General features: G+C 38.0%; 1 protein-coding gene across 1 annotated transcript in view; it reads right to left on the bottom strand.

The window, feature by feature from the left end:
• The window catches only part of ITPR2 (inositol 1,4,5-trisphosphate receptor type 2), a 545,841-nt gene that overhangs the window by 336,137 nt on the left and 182,965 nt on the right, over positions 1 to 26,739 (bottom strand). Inside the window, exons 11-16 of the mRNA XM_036758879.1 lie at positions 17,536 to 17,687; positions 15,976 to 16,075; positions 15,083 to 15,243; positions 9,345 to 9,486; positions 7,396 to 7,557; positions 5,403 to 5,575 (exon numbers count right to left, since the gene is read on the bottom strand). Coding sequence (XP_036614774.1) covers positions 5,403 to 5,575; positions 7,396 to 7,557; positions 9,345 to 9,486; positions 15,083 to 15,243; positions 15,976 to 16,075; positions 17,536 to 17,687 — 890 coding nt within the window. The remainder of the gene's footprint in view (positions 1 to 5,402; positions 5,576 to 7,395; positions 7,558 to 9,344; positions 9,487 to 15,082; positions 15,244 to 15,975; positions 16,076 to 17,535; positions 17,688 to 26,739) is intronic.

Raw genomic sequence — 26,739 nt, 5'->3', positions numbered from 1 at the left:
TCCTCCCCAACTCCTGCCCTCACACAACATACATATTGATACTCCCTGAATCATCCTAATCTCACAGTTCCTCAAATTACTCATTTCATATAACCTACTCCTCCAGCTCACCTCAGCTACACATAGAAACGGTCAGACTTTTCATCTTGCCACAAACAAGTGTTGTATTTCCATGTTTATGAACTCTGAAATTCTTTTGTCTGACCCAAATCTGTTGTTATTCTACCTTTCCTGTTTGTCATCATCACCATGACCTTTAATCCCTCCTCCACCCCTCAAATCTTTCCCAAGCCATCACTTCTGCACTAACTACACTCTTCTTCTTCATCTTGACCCCTTGGTGAATCCACTCAACTCATCTCTTGAGTTCTCTGCTTGAGTACTCTTTTCTTGCTCCCCCATCAAATTGCCAGTCATGCCCTGCTAAGCCCCAATCTTGGATTACTTCAACCACCCACTGCTTTTGTTCTTGCTTACATACTGCTGAAAGATGCCTGAAAAAAAATCACAAACTCTGCTGACAGGATCCACCACAAATTCATGTTACACGAGTCAACCAGGCTTCCACTGTGGCAAGCAATTTTTTTTATACCTCCACTATCACTATCTCACTGACCACAGCTGCTTTTCTAAAGCTTTTCTTCTCTTCCCAAACCCACCATCTTCTTCCCTCCACCCTTTCAGCTGAGGGTCTTAACTCATACTTCACAAAAAAAAAAAAATGAGGCTATGTGGCAAAAGCTCACTCTTATCTCTTCCTCTTCAACTCATATCGCTCAGATGCCTTCTGCTACTACCTCCTCCTTCAACCGTCTTACATGAAGAGGCAGCCTTTCCCTTTGCCAATGCAAACTCATCTCCATGCACAATTGATCTTATTCCATGCCATCTTCTCCCTTAGACTCCCCTTTCTATCATTCTCACTCTCACCAACCTTCAGTCTACTGACTGCTTCCCTACATCATTCAGCTAAAACTGCTCTCTCTAATGATCTCTTAATTATCAAATCTAAAAGCATTTTCTCAGTTCTCATCCTTCTTTACCTTTGATGGTAAATCACCCTCTTCTTGATTCTCTTTTCTCTCTATGTTTCTGTGACTCTACTCACCTGGTTCTCCTCTTGACTGATCACTATTTCTCAAACTCCTTTGCTAGACCTTAATCTAGTTCATACTCACTAACTGTGGGTGTTCTCCGCGCCCCACCCCCCAGGCTCTCTCCTATTCCCTCTTTCCATTTCCCTCTGTAAATTTCCCATAATGATCTCATAAGCTCTCAGGTATTCAAATGTCATCACTATGCAGATGGTTCTTAGATCTATTCATCCAGCCCTAACCTCTCTCCTGACTTCCAGGCTCATATCTCCAACTGCCTCTTGGATATCTCTAACTGGATGTCCTGAAGACATCTTAAAAATCAATATATCCAAAACTGAACTCATTGTCTTTCCCCCCAAACCATCTCACTCTTTCAAACTTCCCTGCTATTATTGAGGGCATTATCATCCTCCCAGACACTTGGTGTCATCATCCTTGACTGCTCACTCCCTGTCAATCAATTGGCAGGTCTTGTCAACTCTGCCTTTGTACCATTGCTCACTTCTCTCTGACACAGCTACCACCTCAGGGAAGAAACTTATCACCTCATCTCCTGACTATTGTTGTAGCCTTCTGGCTAGTCTCCTGATTCAAATCTCTCCCCACCCCATTCCATCCTGCACTTAGCTGTCAAATTGATCTTTTAAAAGTGTGGTTCTGACCATTTCAACCCACCTATTCAATAAACTTCAATCACTCCCTGTTACTTTCAGGATCAAAAATTCTTTGTTTGGGTTTTTAAAGCTCTTCATAATCTGGCCCCTTCCTATATTTCCAATCTTTTTATACTTTGATCACTCCCACATACTCTGTGACCCAGTGACACTGGGCTCCTTACTGTTCTTCACACAAGATACTCCATCTCCCAATTCCAGGCATTTTCACTGGCTATCTCCCTGCCTGGATTTCTTTCCCTCTTTTTATCTGTCCTGTGTCCAAGCTAAAATTCCACTTTCCATAAGATCCTTTCCCAATCCCCTTTAATTCTTGTGCCCTATAAGATTATCTCTATGTACCCTATACGGATCATGTTTGTACACAGATGCTTGCAAGTTGTCTCCTCCATTAGACTGTGAGCTACTTAAGAATAGGAACTGTTCTTTGCCTTTCTTTGTATCCCCAACACTTAGTATACTGTTGGGGATACAAAGTCTGGTATGTAGTAGGCACTTAATCAATGTTTAATGATTTTATTTGCTCTGAGAATTGTCATCAAATCAATGCTATGATTGCCTCTGGAAAGAGGATATTAATTGATTGCCTTACTGTTCTACTAGCCATCTTTGTGACTTCCCAGAATACAACACTAGTCCCTGGCCACCACTCCCCTATATATGTTGTCTCTAACACTAGAATTAAGCGTTTTGAGAGCAAGTGCCACATTCATATTTATTTCATCATTACTTAACACAGTGCTTGACACATAGTAAGTGTTTAACAAATGCTTTTTCATTCATTTACCTTGGTAGGTATGTGGCTCACTGCATAGAGCACTGAACTTACAGTCAGAAAGATCTGAGTTCAAATCCTGCCTCAGAAACTTCCTGTATAACTCCGAGCAAGTCACTTAACCCTGCTCTGCCTTGGTTTCTTCATCTTTAATATGCACCTACCTCCCACAGCTTTGAGGATAAAATGAGATAATATTTGTAAAGCACTTTGTATACCTTAAAGTACTATATAACTGCTACCTACTGTTATTATTCATTATCATTTGACAACTGATTAAAAGGTATACAGAATCTAAATTCTTTACGCTTACTGTTTGTTGAGTATGCAATAGCATTTGATATCACAATGTCACCTCAAAGTTTCTTTTACAGCATGTTATCTCCCATTCACATCTCAAAATCAATGACAATTTTTTGAAAAAAAATAGAGATAATGGCAGCTAGGTGGTGCAGTGGTTACAGCACCAGCCCTGAAGTCAGGAGGACCTGAGTTCAAACCTGGCCTCAGAGACTTACTAGCTGTGTGACCCTAGGCAAGTGAAAAAAGGAAGGAAGGAAAGAAGGAAGGAAGGAAGGAAGGAAGGAAGGAAGGAAGGAAGGAAGGAAGGAAGGAAGGAATAAAGAAAATCCTGTTTTATGTCTCACCTATGTTAATGACCTTCTGATCATTGAATGGAATTATGTCTGTTGTACCTTTCCCTCGAGGTGGCACTTCGCTCCATAGTATCAAACTCATTTTTTCATACTGAACAAACAAATGGGTTCTTATATTCATTACATATTTACCCAATTATAAAATCATAAATACAAATTAATAAGAAGCACTTATTTAGCACTCCATATGTGCCAAGCACTGTGCTAAGTAATGAGGATACAAATACAAAAGCAAAACAGCATACTCTCCAAAAGTCTTCTCCATTATGATGAAGGACATCAGTGTAGAAGCCAAATTGGAGAGGATTTCTCTGTGGATAATGAAGCTCTACAAGATAATCCTGTTTTAGGATGGCATTGTACTGGTTGCATCAAGCCCTGAACCTCCTGCAAGGATCTGCAAACACTCAAAAGAGCCTGTCCCCACCTCCTACAATGGAAAGGTCAAGTAGATGAATGGTGTCTGTTGCCCAAATTAAGTCATGCATTTGAATGGAAAGCCCATAGAGCTTATCAACCCGCACATCTACCTAGGATAGACAGTAGATGGAATGTCAGCTAAGAGGTGAACAGGAAGCTAGATTGCTCTTAAAAACCCACAGTTCCTGTAATGAAACCAAATTTTCTATGGAAACAAAGGACCCTTTTTAAAATTTCAGAATTCTACAAGTGTTACCATCTATCAATGAGACATAGAATATAACAGTTTCCAAAGAATTAAAAATTAATAATACAAAGAGGGCAATGGAAAGGCACATGGTACATAGGAGCATGTTGCAACAAATTACTGGTGATAAACTTCAGAGAACAGGACTAAAAGACGTCAACAAGGGAAGACATAATAGGAAAAGAAGATGGGCTGGTTGTGTGGTGTGCATACTCCGAATGCTCCACATGCACCCTCACAGTGGCAGAAGAAAGTGAGAAAGTCCTCTAGCACACTAGGTGGATGGATTCCCTGTGGCAAACTTAGTGAGAAGTATCACCGCCGATAGGTAGGCATGAATGAACTGTGATATTTATCACCAAAAGCCCAAATTGATAAGATCACAGACCATTTTCAGGATTTGAGCATACTTTTATAATTTTATCTCTGACCAATTTTGACTCAGTGTACTGATATTTTCTGAATGAAAAATCATATTATTGCATTGTAAATCACCTGAATACCAAAAATAAGAATATTAATGTATTATATTTATGTAGGGCTATTCTCTTTCCTATACTATGCCTACCTCTGATTAGGATATACTTCACCTACCCTAAAATGACCTCACTCCTGGACTGGAAGATTAAGATCATGGGCCAAAACTGCTTGGACTATATCACACACAAAAAAATTTTGCATTCACCTCAGGTGAGGAAGGTTGGCCTTATAATAAGAGTCAAATAGACCTAGTCTCACCCTCTACAATTGATTTTCTATAACAAGTAGTATAGTAATTTTAAGTAATTCAATTAACTTTTCCACTAGTCAATTATCCCACACGTTAAAGGTGTTTAATGATAAAACATTGTACACTTGAAAGACCACCTGACTTAGAGTAAGAAGAGGTCAGCTTATTCAGGTCCTGCCTCCCTTTTACTCACTATAAGACCAGTATCAAGTCATTGAACACTCAGCCTCAGTTTACTCATCTGCAAAATAATAGCATCTATCCTATTTTATCTCACAGGATTATAACAAAAATCTAATAGGATAATGTATATAAAAGTGGTCTGAAAAACTAAAGTAGGCTACAAATATAATTCATCATTACTCCATCTGGTATCAGTCTACTCAAAGACTGAGAAAGTCACATATAACTCTGGACTTTAATCACCTATGATAGAAGCACTTTTTAATAAGATACAGACAGGGAATGGACCTATAATTTTATTAGTGAAAGGGTGCCCAAGATGAAAAATTTCTTCTACCAATGCAGGTCTGCATCTAACAAATCTTAGAAGGCTGCCTAGAGCAGTGAGAGAGGGTAAATAACTTGCCATGGTTTACACAGCCAGCATATGCATTCTTTGGAGATTAATATTAATTAGTATTAATGGTAATATCATTATAAAAACAACATACTTTTTTTTTACAAAATAGGAAAGATAAATAGGTTGACAATGTAGGAAAACTCTAAATAACACAAGTTCTAAAAATAAAACCAAAAGTCACTCTGTAAGAAAATAACATATAATATGGACCATTTCAAACCTTGGCTCACGGTTCCTCCTGAGTAAATTAACAAATGTTTCAATTTCTTTTGCTGTGATATGTTTTTCTAGTAGTTTTCTGTTGTTGTGCAACAAAGCTGTGATGGTATCCTCTGCCAAAATATCATAGCCAATCTGGGATTGCATGACACAGAAATTCTTAGCAATATATTCCTGCCAAAAAAGAAAGAGCCCAAGATAATCTGTTAATGCAATTCAATTCACCAAAAAAGAAAAATTTAAACACTTACTAAGGGCAAAGTACTGTGCTAGACAAGGTTAAGTAATAAAAAAGGGAGCCAAGATATAATTCATAGTTATGATAGGATTATTTATTCAAATTGAATAAAAATCATCTTAAAATGTATTTTAAATGAACATCATGGAAAACTAAGTAGCTTAATAGAGAAAGCAAAAATTATTAATATAGAGCTGAAATCAAATTATAAAGGAAAATTTTATAAAATATAATGTTTAAGTATCTTGTTATTACTAAATGCTTGTCAGGGAAAAACACAATCTAATTATAATTAAATATTTTATGTGACGAGGCATTTCAAGAATTGCCTGACATGAATCCAACTGCTGGCTCAATTAACTACTTTTTATTTTATTATTTATCATAGGAGACCCAAAGGTTTGTCTTTTTAGCTTTCCCCCTAAAATGATAGTATTGCTATGATTTGTGAAGCAATTATTTTGCATAATTAGAAGAGTGAAAATGGTTAATGAATACACAGGGTCTTTGTTCCTAATCTTTAGGCATGTGAATATCAAGTATGAAATGTCACATACAAGATCTCAGATGGATTTGGACATTTTGTGGTTTGGTTTTGTTTTCATTAGGTATTTCTATAAAGGTACAATTAGTTAGGAAGGGAGCAGCAAGATCTGATAATATCTTCAAATTTTTAAAAGTTATATTGAGTACAATGATATTACTGTTCGGTTCTTAATCAGATGTTCTTTGGTCATAATCTTTGTTACTTCTTCACATATATACTCCCATTTAACTCCTCTTTAGCTCCAAGTTTGGGCAAACTGTACCCAAATTCACCAATTCTAATTTCTCAAGTGCTACTAATAACTGAGATATTATTCTCTTGGAAAAGACATCCCACTACACAGAATTTTCACTGTTCTGCTCTGAAAAAAAATGCATAAGCATTATTTCTTTTAAGTTAATTTAATGCATAAAATTTGTAATTAATAGAATTTATAAAAAAGGAAATTACTATACTTCATGTTTCATAATCTCAAGCTTCAAATTTAAGAAAATTTTAGGTAATATGTGTTGGAATATGGAAGTCAATGGAGATAACAAATGGTGCCCAGTACAATAAATATGGCTATAATTTACTTACTAGATGCATTCCTGAAATGTTACATGCAAATTTATTTTTTATAAATCAACCACTGTTTTAACTACACTAAGAACTACTTTAAAGGGAATATGTAGTGAATTTTTTTGTAAAGCAAAGAATCTTTTTTTGTAGTGTGAAAAGTCACCCCTCATTTATATGTTTAGGAATTCGGAATTTTTGCACAAGAGACAGTCTTAAGAGAGATATGCCTGTATCCAGACAAAAGGATAAGGAAAAACCTAGTAAATACTAGTTCAAAAAGAGAAATACATTTTGGTAGATTTAATATGGAGGTATAACTACTTAGGATCACAGAATTTAGAGCTAGCAGACTAGATGTCATTTAGCTGACCTCTGCTTTGTTGTTGTTGTTGTTTCAGATGAAACCCAGAAAGTTTACCTGACTTGCTCAAGTCACAAAGGTATTAAATAGGTTGGATTTGAACCCATGTTCTTTGACTTCAAATCCTAAGAATGCTTCTGAGATATTTGGATTTTTTTGAAACATTTAAATTCAAATGTTAAATTCCTACTTCTGATTAATTTATATGTCCTATAATAGTAGCAAAAGTCATTTTAGATTTCATTTAAAAAGTAAAATTTTATGGAGAAGTTATCTAGAAGTCTCACCTGATTTTTCCTATAGTCCTGCTGAGAATGTCTAAGAACTCGGTAACAGAGCCTCAACATGTACTTGTAGGGAGCATATCTCTGGTCCCCCAGATCCTCGAGTCTCAGCATTGATCCTTCTCCCCCTTTGTCCTTAAAGGGAGCTTTAAGAATCCCAAACACCTATCAGGAATAAAAATGAGCAATTTAGCAAAATTGTTAAACATTCTTAGCAAGTTAGCTGTTACCACACCAATATTTCACCAAAAGAACTTTCTCATGTCATAGATTAAGTTCATTTCAATAAAGTACCTAAGTATTGCTAAATATTGCAATTCAACTGCTATTACAAAATTTTCAGGGGTCAAATAACAAAAATTATTAGTTTAACAGATGCCTTATATATATTTTGTTCTAAGAGCATTTAATAAAATGGCCTTTTATAAAACATGCATGCAGAAAATGTATGGGATCCTGTGGATATATACAACTGAGAACACGTTTTTCATCTCACAAGCTATTTAAAAACCATTATTTGTAAATTTTTCTCTATGAAGTAATATAAAAGAAGTCCTATGTTTAATCTGGCACCTCACACATGTATGTATGTATACATGTATATATGTATGTATACATATATGCCCATGCATGCTTATAGTGAATTCATTTCTTTGTCATATACAAAGATAGCATGACTGAAAACAGTCCCTATTTCATAGGCATGTACTTAGAATAACAATTTCCACCTATCATCACGTGAAAATGGTCCTTTGGCGTATTGCTCTGACTGCTCTGAAAGGGTTCATGAGGGCTAAATAAAATCCCTGGCTAGAGCTTTGAAATTATAAGGCATTTGCAATGATAATTTAATCCGATGATGTGCTTCTAGCAACGCTGACTCGGCCAGATTCTCACTAGGTAAAAAACTTGGGGACTCTGAAAGATTTATCTCAGAGCTTTCAGGACAATCCATTGACATGAGCAGTACATGCTCCACCAATGAGAAAGGATTTTGAATAAAGAATTTTATATTACTAGAGATACATTCCTGACGGCAAAATAAACAAATGCATAATATATGATTATACTATATTATTATTATTATACATTAAAGCTATTGAATTTACTATACCTATGATAATGAAATAAGATGTGTTAAATACATTAATGGGCAGTTAGGTGGCAGAGTGTTTAGTGTGCTGGGCCTGGAGTCCGGAAAACCTGAGTTCAAATTTGGCCCCAGACACTAACTAGCTGTGTGACCCTGGGCAAGACACTTAAACTTGTTTGCCTCAGTTTTCTCATCTACAAAAAAGAGATGGAGCAGGAAATGGCAAACCACTTCAGTATCTTTGCCAAGAAAACTCCAAATGGGGTCACAAAGAGTCAGACACAACTGAAAAGACTAAACAACAACAAATATATTAACAAATGTTAAAAGACTACATAAACCCTCAAAATCAATTTTATTGAAATGATAGGAGTGTGAATGGCAAAAATTACTTTTCTCCCAACTGATTTTCAATCACACTTATAATTTTTAATTGTATTCCCTAAGACAAACCTAAGAGTCTACTAGAAAATAATTTTACTTGATAACAATATATAAACTTTCTTCTTTTTCCAAATCATACAAAATTGCATGTACTAATAACTATCTTCACTTTTATACACCTTCCTTAGGTTTATATACATGGATCATGACAAAGGGACATATTTCATTAGTGAATAGCTATTAAGCGAGGAAAGAATGAATAAAATATTAGTTTCTTTGGGCATACATGTTTATTTAGATTCACATATGAGTTGAAAGAATGAGGTGGAAGAGTTAGGCATATAAAAGTGTCCTCATGCACCTGGAAATTGTCTAGTAGCCTACCTAATAACTGGGCCAGTCAGCATAATGGAGAAGATTTGACCTTGAAGCTTAGCCACAAAGATAAAATATTCTTGCATATAAAACAACTCACTTGTGCCAATATGTTCTGCTCCCTCATTAATTTTTGCCTTTCCCTATTTGGCTTAGTGACTACCACATCCAGAACATCTTGTCCATTATTAGGTACATCAGCAACAAAGAAAATGAGGTCCTCCAATAACTTTGTTACAAATCTATAGAAAAAAATAGAGAAATGTTATTGTATTGCAGGCCTAACATAGGGAAATAATTTTACAAAGGAAATGCCTGATACCATAGAAACCAAATCAATGTAAACCAAAGGTGAGAGAGTATACAAAGATGAAAATTCTTGGGTCAGCAAAAGTGGAAATCTTATATAGGGGTAATTAGAAAGAAGCACAGCAATGAATAAGGATTCACAATTACTCTTCCCCAGCCAAAAATAACAACAACACACACACAAACATACACACATGTAATTAAAACACAAAAATGCCTGGAAGTCTATTATACCAGTCAAATTGCCACAGTCACAAACACCAGCATGATGCTTTGTGTGCCATCTCTCTAGTGATGCACCACAACTCTGCTGGCGGGGGCGGTGGGGGGGGGGGGGGCACAATTATTTTCCAGAAACTTTGAGATTCAATCCCAGTTCTGTCCCTGACTCATGGCATTATCTCACATCCTCTCCATAGCTTAGATTTGTCGACCTACAGAATAGGGAAATGACAGCTGACTTCCACAAAGAAGTGCACAGTGGACAATTGATCAATGCCTCTGAACTGCTTGTAAGTCTAAAATAATGCATAGGAATGTAATGATTCAAAGGCTTTCTAGGAATGCTTGCAATGAACAGGTTTAATTTAAAGAAGCTCAAGTAAAAGTAGAAGGAAATGTGACTTACTTAAAAGACAACTTCTCATGAAAAGGAAAATTCTCCATAGGACCGTAGCTCAAGAGCTGGAAGGGACCAAAACCCTCATTTTGTAGATCAGGAACCTGATGCCCAGAAAGGTTAAGTTGTCTCACAGTCACCAGTGTAGTGGGGGTCCGAGGTGGGACATGAGCCTTGTTCCTCTGGGTTCCTTTTACCACTCTGCCTGCTATGAATCTATACATTATAGGTTACAGATCAAGGATCATAGACTTGGAGCTTGAAAGGAACTCAGAAGCCAATCATTTTATAGGGCTAAGAGAAACAGAGGTCCAGGAAAGTTATGACTTACCCAAGGTCATGCAAGTGTCAAGAGTGGGATATAAACCCAGGTTCTCTGACTCAAGAGCCAATATTCTTTCCACTAGACACTGCTGACTCCTAAGGGTGTTGGGGCAGCTAGGTGGCATGATAGATAGAACACCAACTCTAGAGTCAAGAGAACCTGAATTCAAATCTGGCTTCCAACACTTACAAGCTATGTGACCCTGGGCAAGTCACTTAACCCTGATTGCCTCCAAAACATAAAAAATTTACAAGGGATTTCATTACAAAGAAAAGTTATGACAAACTAAAAAATTAAAACCAAAGCCTCAAGACCCAGTAATCACGTAGACAAATATCTCCAACCAGTGAACAATAGAAATATTACAAGTGCCTTGAGAGAAATGGCACATGTCATCCTACAAATAATGACACAAGCAGAATATAAGGTCATTCTTTCCAAATATGGTGGATAGGAACAACCGAAGTTCTTTGTGGTTCCTAAGAAGGCCTTAACCATCAGGAGATATTCTCCTCTGTAGCATCATCTGCCTATATACTCTAAAAGAATCAGACATGAGTATAAAGTATGAGAGTGAGTAGCTAGAATGAGGAAGAAGACATTCTATAGAGAGAAATACAAATTCACATACATTTCTAAGAAGAGAATATGAAAGAAAATTTGAAGTTCTTAGAGCCAATGTGGATTTTTAAAAATTGAACAAAAAGATTATGAAAAAATAGACGATGAAAAAGAAGCAGGATTCAATAATTTACTCACATAGAAGTGACCCATGACAAAAATGAATAACTGAAGAAACCATTTTCCTAGTTCATCATAGAGTTTATAGGAAAAGTTTCCCTAAATGACATGCCACTGGCATTATCAGTAGTGAGTACAAACTCACTTAATCCACTGTATTTATCAAGCTCCCATCCGCACCATGCTTCCCATATCACTCAGCCATCCATCCTGTCCAATTGCTATCTACCTTGCCAACATACCCTTCTTTTCTGTTTGTTGCTCTAGGGTACAACATTTAAATCAACACCACCACTGCATATGGAAAGAACCTTGTGGACCACCAATCCTTGTACTCCCCGGATCAAAACTCCTTTCCCTGGCAACCATTCCCCTGTATGTGGTCTCTTCAATTAGAATATAAGTGCCTTAAGATTAGGGATGAATTCATTTTTACATTTGAAAACCTAGCACTTAGCACAATGCACAAAACATTGTTGTCATTCAGTCATGTCTGACTCTTCATGACCCCTGTGGGATTTTCTTGGTAAAGATACTGGAGTGATTTGCCATTTCCTTCTCTAATGATTAAGGCAAATAGAGGTTAAGTGATTTGCCCAGGGTCACACAGTTACTCAGTGTCTGAGGCTGTATTTGAACTCAGGTCTACCTGATTCCAGGCCCAGTGCTCTATCCACTGAGCCACCTAGTTATGTCGCACAAAACATGGTGTTTAACAATTTTTTTTTGTTTAGTCATGCATTTATCAGAAAAGATTTTGTCACCTCTAAAACAACAAAAATGCTTTATAAAAATCTATGTTAGTGGCTTAGTTTACAAATAATTGAAGTAACATATTTATGTTAGAAGAATTACTTCTATATGATTCATCATGAAATATCAGCCACAAACTAGTAAGTGCAAAAGATGGTTTTGAACCCAGATCCTTTGATTCTGGAACCAACAGTCCTTCCCTCGAACCATGCCATCTCCTCCGGACTAAAATTACCCAGAAATTAAAACTAGCATGGGGCTTGAACCACTGCATTGCATACAGGAGGATACATTACAATCTTTTCATTCTTTCATAAAATGCCAGCTGCCTGAAATTCTGCAGATAAAACATGTGTAAGGTGATCACAGGATGAGAAATCTACAGGGTGCTCCTAAAGTCTGTACACATAAGGCAAAAATGCATATTTTCAAGAAATGAAATGAATGAAATTTTTCAACATTTAATTGGAATATTAACAAATAATATCTTCAATATGATTTCCATCATTTGTGATGCAAAGGTTGATATGCTTTGCAAGATTCATGTGAACTCGATGCAATAACTCCACATTTCTTATGTGTCCAGACTTTAGGAACACCCTACAGAACCGAAAGAAACCCCAAAGGTCCTTGAAACTAATCCCATTTGTCAGAGAAGGAAAAGCAGACCCAAGGAACTTGAGTGACTTGTACAAGGCCACATGGTAGCAAATCTCCGAGGCTAGATTTGAGCTCAAGTCTTCTGAACCAAAGAAGATACTTTATCATAGCAAGGAAAGTTAATGTGCCATGGCAGAAGAATGGCCACAGTATCAAAAAGATCCCTGTACAAGTACTGACTTTGACTAGTACTAGACCTAAGACCATGAACAAATCGCTTCACCACTCAAGGCTCCAAGAATCTAGTTTGGTAACAGGCAATGTTGGAAAAAGTTCACATACAAGGAGTTCCCCTCACCAAGGAAATCACAAGCCTGCATCAGAAAGGGGGAAGAGGAGGCCTAAGATGGAAGATAAGTTTCTTGATCTACAAAACTTAAAACACTTTCATTTTTAAACAGTAAATGGCACTTTCAAAGATTTATTTTAAACTTTTATTTTCAGTGTAATATATGTATATGTATGTGTTTATAAATATATAATGTATATATGTGTGTATGTGTGTGTGTAAATATATTTGGTAATGATTTTTGAAATTTTGTTTTCCATGTAACACATACATGCGTATATGTGTATGTATATTTATGCATTCATACATACTGATGGATGCATTCATATAACACATACATATATGCATACATGTGTGTGCATGCATATACATATATACCCATACCTATACATATACCAATATATACATATACATACACATACACATATACACATGCACATGCACATACACATACACATACACATGCACTCACCAACAGACAGCTAGGTGGTACAGGAATGCTTCCTGATATCAGGAAGACTCATCTTCCTGGGTTCAAATCTGGCCTCAGACACTTACTAGCTGTGTGACCCTGGGCAAACCACTTAACCCTATCTGCCTCAGTTTTCTCATCTGTAAAATGAATTGGAGAAGGAAATGGCAAACCTCTTTAGAATCTTTGCCAAGAATACTGGGGTCACAAAAAGTTAGACATGACTGAAACGGCTAAATAACAACATGTGTATATATGTATGTATGTGTACACACACACACACTGTGTTCAGTCATTTTTAATTGTATCTGACTCAGTAACTTCAATGGGGTTTTCTTGGCAGAGATACTGGAGTGATTTGTTATTTCCTTCTCCAGCTCATTTTACAGATGAGGAAACTGAGGCAAACAGGGTTAAGTGACTTACCCAGGGTCACACAACTAGTAAGTGTCTGAGGCCACATTTGAATTCAAGTCTTCCTGACTCCAGGCCTGGCACTCTATCCACGGTGCCACCTAGCTGCCTGCATATACACATATATGTAAGATTTGTTTTTAAGTAAAGTGTTATTTCACATTGAAGATGTGTGCATATACATATGTGTATCCCTATATACATGTATGTATGTATGTATGTATGTAAGTATAGGGTTGTGTGATTTATTTTGATATAAAGTTTTATTTTCCATGTAGTACATATTTGGTTCTTAAGTTTTAGAACTTCATGTTAGAACATCGCAGAAGTGAAAAACACAAAGAACTCCAGTGGTTTTTCTCACTCTCTCTAATTCTCAGTTCAAGATACAGTGATCCTGATCCTGTGACAGGAAAACAAGGCTGGAAGATCTATCAAACAGATTTTTTTGCCTCAGTGCAGGGCGCTGAGCTGAGATATGTGTATGGGCTAATTTGAAGAATCAAATTATTCAAAGCCTGTTCTTTTTAGTGGTCCTCCAGGAGGCAGATCCCAGTTCTAAAACAAGTCTTTTTTTTTTATCATCCCATTTTCCTGGTGATAAACTAAGCATTTAATACAACAAACCAAAGAGGAAAAAAAAGGCAACTGTTACCCAATTTAGTACAAAATGTGAAAAGTATCCCAGATGATGTTTCATTTTAATTTATTGAAAGCACTCAAAGAAGAATCATGTGTTGTTGTTTTTTTCTTTTCACCCAGAGACAGATGTGGTGACACTGAGCCTAACCTTAATTCTCTCTTAATCATTTCACTTACTTGAGGTTTGTGTAAGAGTTGACAATTGACTATCAGTTACTTAGACAGCACGTAGTCAAGAAGAATTTATTAAGGACCTACTATGCACCAGGCACTGTGCTAAGTGCTGGGGATACGACGAAAGGCAAAAAAAATCTCTGCTCTCAAGAGGCTTATAGTCTAATGGGGAGACAACATGCAAACAACTAATGTACAAACAAGAGATATACAGGAAAAATTGGGGATAATCTCAGAGAAAACCACCAGCATTAAGGAAGACTAGGCGTGACCCTGCAGAGTGTGAGACTTAGCTGAGATGTGAAAGACACCACAGAAGCCAGGAGGCAGAGATAAGAAAGGAGAGGGTTCTAGGGATGGGGGAATGGGGGAAAGCTAGTGAAAATGCCTGGAGTCCAGAGACTGAGTGTTGTGATGTAGTTTTTAAAAGACTCACTGACCTTCTTTCATTCTGAGTTATTGCTCCATTCTCCATTTTTTTAACCGTGGATGCTAAGACTTTGTTTGCATCGTTGGCAAAATCTAAATCCCGGACTTCAGACAGAGGGACTGACACAATGGCAAACGCTTCCTTATCTTCCTTCGTCTGGCACGTTCCAATCTGCAAATTTGTGTTGTCATTGTTAATGTCAGTTTCCTTTACTTACTGCAATTTTCTCTGGATTAGAGTACATTTTTCAACCGTTAAAATCAGCAGTTGACAATCCCAGGACAAGTCACCCACATTAGACAGCCGGGGGCAACACCCTCTTTCCGTAGCCACTCTTCCTGGCCTCTGACAAATGCAGTGTTTAGAACAGTATCTCTTCTCTGCACTCTACTGCTGATTTTCAGCAGGATTCCAGGAGATGTACTTCTACGGCAGTCAGCAGTCTGAACTTCAGTTTTTATGAGTAAAACGAGGCTGATAAGCTTCTACCTCACAATATTATTATGAGGATTAAATGAGATCGTGTATATGAAGGTGATATAGAATATGCCAAATGCTGTATAAACGTTACTTATAACCATCACTACTATTCTCTTCTCCCTTATAGAGATGGAAAATTTCAAGAAGTTATTTCAACATTACCTTTTTTCTTCTTCTACTCCATTTTTGTAAAAAAAAAAATAAATGTGGGTCTGGGAACTTTGGAGAGTTTGGGCATCTACCTCTGGAATAGCAAGCTCATTCAATTCAACCCTTTTAAGAGAGGACGAGCTTAAGTTTGTATTTGAGTTTCAGCAATCATTAATAATGGTGAAGACAGATTATAATGAACAAACCGACCATCCTTTGATCCAGTTTGCCCATTGTGTGGCTGAAAATAGAAGGAACATCAGGGTTATTTACCTTTAGCATCACTGGTCTCTCTTCATCAGTGTCTATAGGGATGCTGGTGCTGGTCACCCATGTATTAGTACATAAATGTCTCAACCGAACGTATGAGTTCCTAAAATCAAATCAATATAAAACATCATGTCCAATAAAACTTTTAAATCATTCACACACCTCAAATAACATAGCTAACCAGTAATTACAAGAAATTTACACTATAGACCTAGAGGGTGTCCCAAAATTCTCGTGCAGTTTAAAGCTTTAATGATTTGGAACTGCACTAAGACTTCTGGGACACCCTTTGTATTCTAATAAAATCTCAGCAGCTCATTTTAATTGGGACTTGGATGACCCAGTATCTTCAACAACAACAAAATCTTAATTATTGGATAATTTTAAATAAAAGCAGTTTCTTTACCTTAAAATAAGGATAAAAATAAGAACAGAACCTATGATTTCACTGGTATCGGGAACTCCCTGGTAAGGAAATTCTACCAATGATACTCTCTCTCTCTGCCATGTGAAGTCCTACAATTGCCCAGAACAAGGAGATTTTAAGTGATTTGTCCAGGGTCACACAGCCAGCATATGTCACAGGAGAGATGTGAAATTCAAGTTTTCCTAGCATCAAAGCTGGCTATCTATCCACTATGACTATACAAAGTATAGTAACATGTTCCCTTTACCTTAAAATACAGATAGCGAAATTAAGTAAATTGTTGAATAGAGATTCTTAATTATAATAGTTCATATCAACATATCTCTAAGTTTAAAAAAAAGCCCTTATATTGCAATAACTCTGCCCTTAAGAGATCTACTTTGACTAATACATACGAATGATTTGTAGTTAGCATCCCAATTGGTTAGAGAAAAATAAAGACTTCTGAAATGTTTAAAGGCCCATGAAAAATTCTCTTTTCTTCCCCATACTCTTTGCCAATAAGGCTGGTGCTGGAGCTGGCCTTTGAAAGACATGGGAAGGAGGATGAGCAGGGGAAGACAAGGCCCTACAAGTCAGGGGTGCTGCCTGCATCCTACAGTCAAGCTACTCAGATGAGTGGGAAGAGATTTTTTTTCTCCCTTCTGTCATTCTCCATCCTCTTCCAGTAGGGGAGGCTCTCGTTGTTAGCCTGTGAAGGTTCACACCAGGAGGGTGATAGGATTGGAATCAGATGGAGAGATGACAGGGAGGTAAGCTAGAATTAACAGGTACTTCTGCCCCGCAAAACGCCATTCTGTTGCTTCTAATTAGAAGTGTCCCCTTTCCCCCTAATGGGGGAAGGGTGACCTTGAAAGGGAAAGGGTGGGCAGAGCAATATTAAGTAAGAGCATTATGAAGCATTAATCATAAAGCATTCTTTCTATCCTTCAAATCTTAAGTATATCTCAATTCATTTTAAAAGTTAATTAATCTGTTTATAATGGCAAGATCAATGTTTTAGATACTATCTGTTTACTTATAATTACTTTCTAATCTTAATTCAATAAAACTTTTTATTTGGTTTCATTACTTAATGGTGCTTTGCTTCAAAGAAACCTCTTTATCCCTCCCTCCCCTCTCCTTTTTTTTTTTACCTTGGCACCAGGCAATCAGCTCTCTGAAGAGTAGTAGCATCTAATTCAAAGAGCGATGCAATGTCATTTCCATGTGGTACAGAGACCAAAGTATACATAATCTTCTCCCCTGCTTGGCGTTTCTTCTTTGAAGTAGGAAGGTCACCATCTCTCTGTTGATAAGGCATAAGGGTTATTTGCTTTTATCAGGCTCTACTGTAAATTATCCAATTAACTTGGAAGGAAGCAAGAAATTCACAGATTATTTCACATAAGAGTACAAAGGTGTCTGTTGCAAAATAATGCTTTCACATCATCCAAAAAAAAGTGTTCCTGGGCCCTGATACACTACCTTTGAGACAACTATTATCAACAGTAGTAGGCCATAAACTCCTGAGAGGTGGTTTGATCCAAGTACATTACTAAGGCAACAGTAGTCACAATAATATACTATAATTTGGGATCACTTCCCTTCCATTAGATATAATTACAGAGTAACCTTGATCATTCTAAAGCTTTTTTTTTTTTTTTTAAATGCAATTTATTTCTTTAACATATTTGGTTTTCAGCATTGATTTTCACAACAGTTTGAATTACAAATTTTCTCCCCATTTCTACCCTCCCCCCCCACTCCAAGATGGCGTATATTCTGGTTGCCCTGTTCCCCAGTCAGCCCTCCCCTCTATCACCCCCCTCCCCTCTCATCCCCTTTTCCCTTCCTTTCTTGTAGGGCAAGATAAATTTCTACGCCCCATTGCCTGTGTATCTTATTTTTTAGTTGCATACAAAAAGTTTTTTTGTTTTTGAACATCTGATTTTAAAACTTTGAGTTCCAAATTCCCTTCCCTCTTCCCTTCCCACCCACCCTCCCTAAGAAGTTGAGCAATTCAACCTAGGCCACACATGTATTATTATGTATAACCCTTCCACAATACTCATGTTGTGAAAGGCTAACTACATTTTGCTCCTTCCCAACCCATCCCGCTTTATTGAATTTTCTCCCTTGACCCTGTCCCCTTTCCAAAGTGTTTGTTTTGATTACCTCCACCCCCATCTGCCCTCCACTCCATCATCCCCCCCCTTTTTATTTTTTTTTTATCTTCCTCCCTCTTCTTTCCTGTGGGGTAAGATACCCAACTGAGTATGTATGGTATTCCCCCTCAGGCCAAATCTGATGAGAGCAAGGTTCACTCATTCCCCCCTCACCTGCCCTCTCCCCTCCTCCCATAGAACTGCTTCCTCTTGCCACCTTTATGCGAGATAATCCACCCCATTCTATCTCTCCGTATCTCCCTCTCTCAGTATGTTACTCTCTCATCCCTTAATTTCATTTTATTTCTTTTAGATATCTTCCCTTCATCCTCAACTCACCCTGTGTCTGCTCTCTCTCTTTTACATGTATATATATACACATACATATACATACATACATATACACATAGATACATACATACATACACATTCACTTATATATATACTTAAACATATATATATGCATATATATATATATGCATATTCCCTTCAACTACCCTAATACTGAGGTCTCATGAATCATACTCATCATCTTTCCATGTAGGAATGTAAACAAAACAGTTCAACTTTAGTAAGTCCCTTGCAATTTCCGTTTCTTGATTACCTTTTCATGCTTCTCTTGATTCTTGTGTTTGAAAGTCAAATTTTCTATTCAGTTCTGGTCTTTTCACTGAGAAAGCTTGAAAGACCTCTATTTTATTGAAAGTCCATATTTTGCCTTGGAACATGATACTCAGTTTTGCTGGGTAGGTGATTCTAGGTTTTAATCCTAGCTCCATTGACCTCCGGAATATCGCATTCCAAGCCCTTCGATCTCTTAATGTAGAAGCTGCCAGATCTTGGATTATTCTGATTGGGTTTCCACAATACTCAAATTGTTTCTTTCTGGCTGCTTGCAGTATTTTCTCCTTGATCTGGGAGCTCTGGAATTTGGCAACAATATTCCTAGGAGATTTCTTTTTGGGATCTATTTGCGGAGGCGATCGATGGATTCTTTCAATTTCTATTTTGCCCTGTGGCTCTAGAATATCAGGGCAGTTCTCCTTGATAATTTCCTGTAAGATGGTATCTAGGCTCTTTTTTTGATCATGGCTTTCAGGTAGTCCAATAATTTTTAAATTATCTCTCCTGGATCTATTTTCCAGGTCAGTGGTTTTTCCAAGGAGATATTTCACATTGTCTTCCATTTTTTCATTCCTCTGGTTCTGTTTTATAATATCCTGATTTCTCATAAATTCACTAGCTTCCACTTGCTCCAATCTAATTTTTAAAGTAGTATTTCTTCAGTGGTCTTTTGGACCTCCTTTTCCATTTGGCTAATTCTGCCTTTCAAGGCATTCTTCTCCTCATTGGCTTTTTGGAGCTCTTTTGCCATTTGAGTTAGTCTATTTTTTAAGGTGTTGTTTTCTTCAGTGTATTTTTCAGTATTTTTTGGGGTCTCCTTTAGCAAGTCATTGACTTGTTTTTCATGGTTTTCTCGCATCCTTCTTATTTCTCTTCCCAATTTTTCCTCTACTTCTCTAACTTGCTTTTCCAAATCCTTTTTGAGTTCTTCTATGGTCTGGGGCCAGTTCATGTTTTTCTTGGAGGCTTTGGTTGTAGGCTCTATGACTTTGTTGTCTTCTTTAGGCTGTATGTTTTGGTCTTCTTTGTCACCAAAGAAAGAATCCAAAGTCTGAGACTGAATCTGGGCGCGTTTTCGCGTCCTGGCCATATTCCCAACTAACTAACTTGACCCTTGAGTTTTTCAGTGGGGTATGACTGCTTGTAGACTAACGAGTTCTATGTTCCACGTTTTGGGGGGGAGGTGCCAGCTCTGTCACACCAGCACTACTCCTTCCCCAAGGACCCCCAGCCCGAACTGGGCTCAGATCTTCGGCAGGCTGTGCACCCCTGCTGCGATCCGCCACTTAATTCCTCCCACCAGGTGGGCCTGGAGCCGGAAGTAACAACAGCTGTAGCTGCCCCACCTCCGCTGCCCCCGGGGCTGGAAGCCGAACCGCGAACTCCTTCCACTCCCGCAGCTTTTCCCACTAACCTTCTCCGCAGTCTTTGGTGTTTGTGGGTCGAGGGGTCTGGTAACTGCCGCAGCTCACATATTCAGGGCGCTAGGGCCCCCTCCGCCCGGCTTCCGGTCTGGATCGTCCACGCCGCTCAGGCTGGGCTCTGCTCCACTCCGTTCCCAGCTCCCAGCTCCCAGCTCCCAGCTCCCAGCTCCGTGTGGAATAGAGCTCACCCAGAGACCATCCGGGCTGTCCTGGGCTGGAGCCCTGCTTCCCTCTGCTGTTCTGTGGGTTCTGCCGTTCTAGAATTGGTTCAGAGCCATTTTTATAGGTTTTTGGAGGGACTTGGGTACGGAGCTCACTCTAGTCCGTGCTTACCAGCCGCCATCTTCGAAAAACATTCATTCTAAAGCTTTTTAATATAACATGGTAAATATCTTAGGTTTTCAAAAAATGAAAGAGCAGGAAGAGAAGGTTTTCAAGAGTTTGCTCCTATCCCCTAGGACTGGCCATCATCATGACATCTACATTAAAAGGAGGGAGATGAGCAACTCCACTTCATTTGGTCCAATAAGAAGCAAAAATTGGAGGTTTGGGGGAAAAATAAATCAATGCTATTAAAGTTCTAAAATAGGACATACCTAAATCTATTAGTTCCTTGGAACATAATTGTAGTAAGGAAGTTTGGGGGAAGAGGATGACAATGAAGAGGCAAATGCAAGGGCAAAAAGAGAAAAATCCGACAGATATTTAAAATGAGATTACTCCACTTTACACAGCTGTTAAAAATTAGATTCAGGCTCATACAAAACCTATGCCATCATTTCCTATGTATCATACGCCAGGCTAACTATTACTTATTTTAACTACCAACTTAAAGGGTCTTCAAGGGTCCTTTTGACTTAAAGGGTCAAAATTCATAGAATTAAAGACAACATAAAATGGTAGAAAATTGAAGATAAATCAAGCAACATGGCTTTATCAATAAAGGAGTTTGGAAAATGTGTTTACAAGTGACAAACATAAGGAGTATCAATCAATGAGCAAGTAGTTATTGAGAGGTTACTATGTGATTATCAGGCATTCATGGCCATAATTGTGAGATAATAGCTAGCATTTATATAGCACTTGAAGGTTGCAAAGTGATTTACAAATATTAACTAATTTCATGCTCACAAGAACTCTGGGAAGTAGGTGCTATTATTATCCATGTTTCACTTATGAGGAAATTGAAGCAGACTAGGTTAAATGATTTGCTCAAAGTTACACAAGTGTTTGAGGCCACATTGGAAATCAGGTCCTCTTAACTCTACGTCCAGTGGTCTACCCACAGCCCTATCTCGATGCTTCTATCCCAATAGACTCAACTGCCTTATTTTTTCCAGGTTATTTTTGCCTTTTCCATTGAACCACAGAAGCTTTTGATTTTAAAGACTTTGGGGATTCTTGGAATTAGAGGAGCAAACTGATAGCCCTACTATGTAGTAAACAGGAAGAAAAAAAGTAAGGATTCTGTTGGAACTGAGTTATGGTCTGCTAAATGTATCTAGACTAGCAAAAGCTAATAGTATTTATCCTCTCTGACATATTTACCTCACAAAGAAGCAAAATGAATTATGGACTCAACTACCAAATATCACACTGGCCTAAGCAGCAAGCTTACTAAATATTTGGATCACCAAATTATTTGTTTCTAATTCATAAATGTGGAAATCGATGATTATTTACAGAGGGAGACCAATGAGGTTTGCCACTAAGAAGAATGCTAAACGAAACCTCATATTTTGTTCTTGACAGTTTTTCACAATAAAGGCAAGTATTTGAAACAAAAGATTTAAAGTGGAGGTAAATAGCTCCCCTAGCTTCATCTGAATCAAAGGTTCTTAACCTGAGATGCATTTTATATGTGTGTGCGTACATGCATATGTGTTGTATGTATATATGTATATACACATACATATATACGTATAACTGTATGTTCTATGTGTGTATATACACACAGTATATATCTGTATACATGCACATACATTTATGCACAGATACATGTATATATGTGAAGTACATAAGTATTTCGATATCATTGGTTTCCTTAGTGTAATTCTATGTACTTTATTTAATGCACTTAATAACATGACACCATAAAGGGGTTCATAGGCTCTACCAATATGCAAAAGGAGTCCATGAAACAAAAAAGATTAAGAACCCCTGATCTAAGTTTTTCTTGCTCTCAAGGTTGATTTGTATGGCAATTGGGAGTTTTACGGGGGCTGGGGGAGCCTCCCCAACCCAGCCTCATACCACATCTTGGTAGTTTTGTTGGGTACGGTCACTCGAATTGTCTTTTCAAAGGATAGATGCTGAACACTGGGGATCTAAAACATGTTAACAGAAACTCTCTAACCCCAAGTTAGATGGTTGGTGGGTTCTAGAAACTATGAACAGTAGCTGTTTTAAAGAAGCAGTCCAAAAAAAAAAAAGCCAGGTTTAATACCAGTCTCAAGGCTTCTCCTGGATTTTGCCCGCTGCTTGAACAGGTGCTCTAGAGCTGTGTGAGCTAAAACAGCTTAACCCTTCTTTGCAAGGGAGAGGCTTACCAGCAGCTACATCCCAGCAAAGGGTAGCAGAGGGGGGCAGATAGCTGAATAGTTAAAAACTAAGAGATAGCTGGTGAGAGCAGTTCAATGGACAGATCAGATGACAAGAGGGGGAACAGAGACAGAGTACCCGGCAGCAGAATACCTTGAGGTGAGTAACATGATACTATCCCAGAGTCGGACTGAAAGCAATCAGTTTCCCCAACAATGCATGTGCACTCACCACTCACACATCCCCTACATGTGCACCTCCTCTATTCCTTTTCCCTAGTCATCCACGTTTCCTCTGAATAGGTACTTGTCACTGGTGGTGTGGTAATGTGAGAATGTACTCCTGTCAGTCTGGGGTGGGGGTGGAGTGAGCACTCTTTTCATGTTTTTTAATTTATTATGCTATTTGATTAAATATCATGTACTCTGAACGAATATGTCCTTTCTCATTAGCTTAGTAAAAGTAAATGCATTATTAGTTATGGTTTTAAGTGAAGCAAATAGTACTTCAAAACTAGGATAACCCTCTGGGGTTCATGGGTGACAGGGAGCTACATTTAGAAAAAGAAAGAAGGAAATCACATTTTTCTGGATATGTTTTTCATCAAATACCATTTCCTACCTCCTACTGCAAAGCCCTGCAAAAAATGTAGGAAAAAAGAAAGTATAGAGGCAATAACCCAGCTATTTGAATTTACACCATAATAATAGCTGACATTATATAGCACTTAAAGGTTTGCAAAGTACTTTACACATATGATCTTATTTGATCCTTACAACAACCCTGCAAGGTAGGTACTATTATTATCCTCATTTTACAGTTTGAAGAAACTGAGGCAGACAGAGATTAAATGACTTGTCCCAGGTCAGTCAGCTAATAATCTGTCTAACTCAGCAAAATCTGTCTGAGGCCAGATTTGAACTTGGGTCTTCCTGACTCCAGGCCCAGCACTCTATCCACTGTGCCACCTAGCTACATTTGAGAACTAATTCAGAGGTCATTAGTAATCTCGAACAAAACAGTTCCAATAGAGTGGTGGTGACGGAAACCAGATTATGGTGGAATAAGGAGTCAGGAAGTACAGGCTGGGAACTAAGTCTACATTTTCAAGGAGTTAAAGAATCAAAAGCAGTGAGTTTAGAGTTTTTTTTTTTTTTTCAGGAAAAAGAGAAAGAATATAATGCATTAGCTTGAGAAGGGAGCAGGGCAGTCAGATGATACAATGGATAGAGCTCCAGGCCTAAAGTCAGGAAGACCTGAGCTCAAATCTGACCTCGGACACTTGCTAGCTGTGCAACCTTGGGCAAGTCACTTAACCTCTGTTTGCCTCATTTTCCTCATCTGTAAAATACCTCGAAGGTATGTTGTGAGCCTGAAATGAGGTAATAAGTGTAAAGCACTTCGCACAGTGCCTGAGACAGAGTAAACGGTGTAATATAAATGTCAGCCATTCTTATCATTAACATTAATTTATTATCATCCCTTGTTTGCATTCTTCTTCTTAAGGATAGAAGTGACTCAAGCATATTTATCATCAAAGAGAGAAACTGAAGGGGGAGAAGCAGGGAAGAGCAAAGTATGAAGCACAAAACAAAAAAATAAAAATAAACAAAAATAGCCTAAGTAGAAAGCTTGCCTAGACTGCACTTACACATTCTCCCCTGACTTCTTCTTGGATTAACCTATTCCTCTATTCCCTCCTGTCGAGGTCTTCTGTTCTCTTCCATAACACTTCCTTCTAACCTGCACTCTCCAACCCACTTAAAACCTCTGTGCTCTTTCCCTCAAGTAGGAGAGAGAGGTACAGGCCACATCTGATCATTTAGAACCAAAGTCTATTGGTCAAAACCCAAATCAATCCCGCTTGTTGGTATGCCAGCCCAGTTAATACCATTACTGCACCACTGCAATTTCATTTCTTTCTTAAACTTAAAATGATAAATTTTACTTTTTGAAACCACAGAAATTGAGTTTCCCTTTCAACCCTCACTGGAAAAAGATAAAGGGGGAACAAGGTCCTTGTAACAAATATGCCTAGTGGAACAAAACAAACTTTACATATGTGTGTGTATATACATATATATGTGTGCACATGCAAGTATATGTATATACATGTAAATATGTGTGTGTATATATATACACATATTATGTATCTATGCATGTGTATACACACACATATAAAAATCATTCTGCATCATAAACCAGTCATCTCTCTCTGGGAGGGATAACATGTTTCTCATTAGTCTTCTGGAGTCATGAATGCTCATACTGATCACAATTCTTAAGATTTTCCATAGTTGTTTGTTTTCACAATGTTGTTATTATATAAATTATTCTCTGGGTTCTGCTCATTTCATTACTCACTAGTTTATTCCCATAGCCAGAATCTTCCTTAAGTAATGAAGAAATTTTAGAGGGAATCATAGAAACTGCTCAAAATACTTCATAAGTAGCCCAGTTGTTCACCATCAAACTCCAAAATTGGTTCTTATGAAAGAAGTTCATCACCCAATTTTGAGACAGAAGTGACAGCCAAGCTAACCAAAATTAATGAGCTAGAGCATGTAAATGCTGAGAAGAGGCTATAATCATCTGACCCTCCGAAGGCAGACATGAGCTCATGGTCATGAACTTTCCCTAAGGCAGGTAAGACTGAGAAGACTCAAGACACAACTATAATCTCAGTACTTTGCATCCATCACCTACAACTCTAAGAACCAAAGTTAAGAACTGACCTGCTGGCCTTGAGGGCAGAACAGAGTATTTGTGGGTGATTGAAACTCCTTTCCTGGGAGAGAAAACTGGTACAGTATGAGTAACGGTAGGTGTTACCTATGTGTTATGAGTTGAGGGGTAGGTAAAAGGCCTAGTGCCCCCCAAATTACTCCCTCATCAGTCTCTCATAGCGAAATATGACTAGTACTGATTCATTCCTTTTAATGAATAAATCTGGAAGGCTTTTTTGAGTTTGGGTCTGGAAGGCTTTTAGGTTTTCGAGATTTCCTTAAGAAAATGAAAACACTCCTAGGAAGTGAAATCCCAAGCAATGCCTGATGATGGAATGAATTTATTACATGCAAAGCATTTTGCCTAGTGCTAGAGTTACAAAGACAAGATGAAAACTGATCACTAACCTTTAAGAAGCTTACAATCTACATTCACCAATTTACACCACACATAAACTGAGGTCAGAGAGCGAGACCACACAAGCTACACCTCTGAATGCAATTGGGGAGAAAGACATTAATAGAGGAAGCTGGAGCGTACCTACTTCCTTTCATGATTTTACTAAGGGCTGCCAGTGGTCTCAGAAATCAAACTCTTTTGCCTAGCATTCAAGGCTCTCAAAAATATGGCATCTCTGTTGGCTCATATAACTCCCTGCCATGTACACTACACTTCAATCAAATGGATAGACTCTCCATCCCCCCAACACACCATGCCCTCTTCCACTCTTTCCCATCCCTTTTGCTCATGCTGTACCCTTTACCTGGCAGGGTGTCCTTCACTTTCCTTCCCCTTTCCACTCACTGAATTCTTATTCAACCCTTTAAAGACCATTTCAAAAACCAATTCTTCCATGAAGTTTCCTCTGTTCCCTGAC

Source organism: Trichosurus vulpecula, chromosome 5, assembly GCF_011100635.1.
Source record: "Trichosurus vulpecula isolate mTriVul1 chromosome 5, mTriVul1.pri, whole genome shotgun sequence".
In the NCBI taxonomy this organism is placed as follows: Eukaryota; Metazoa; Chordata; class Mammalia; order Diprotodontia; family Phalangeridae; genus Trichosurus; species Trichosurus vulpecula.
Note: the sequence above shows the minus strand (reverse complement) of the source record. Positions and strands in the feature narration are given on the sequence as shown.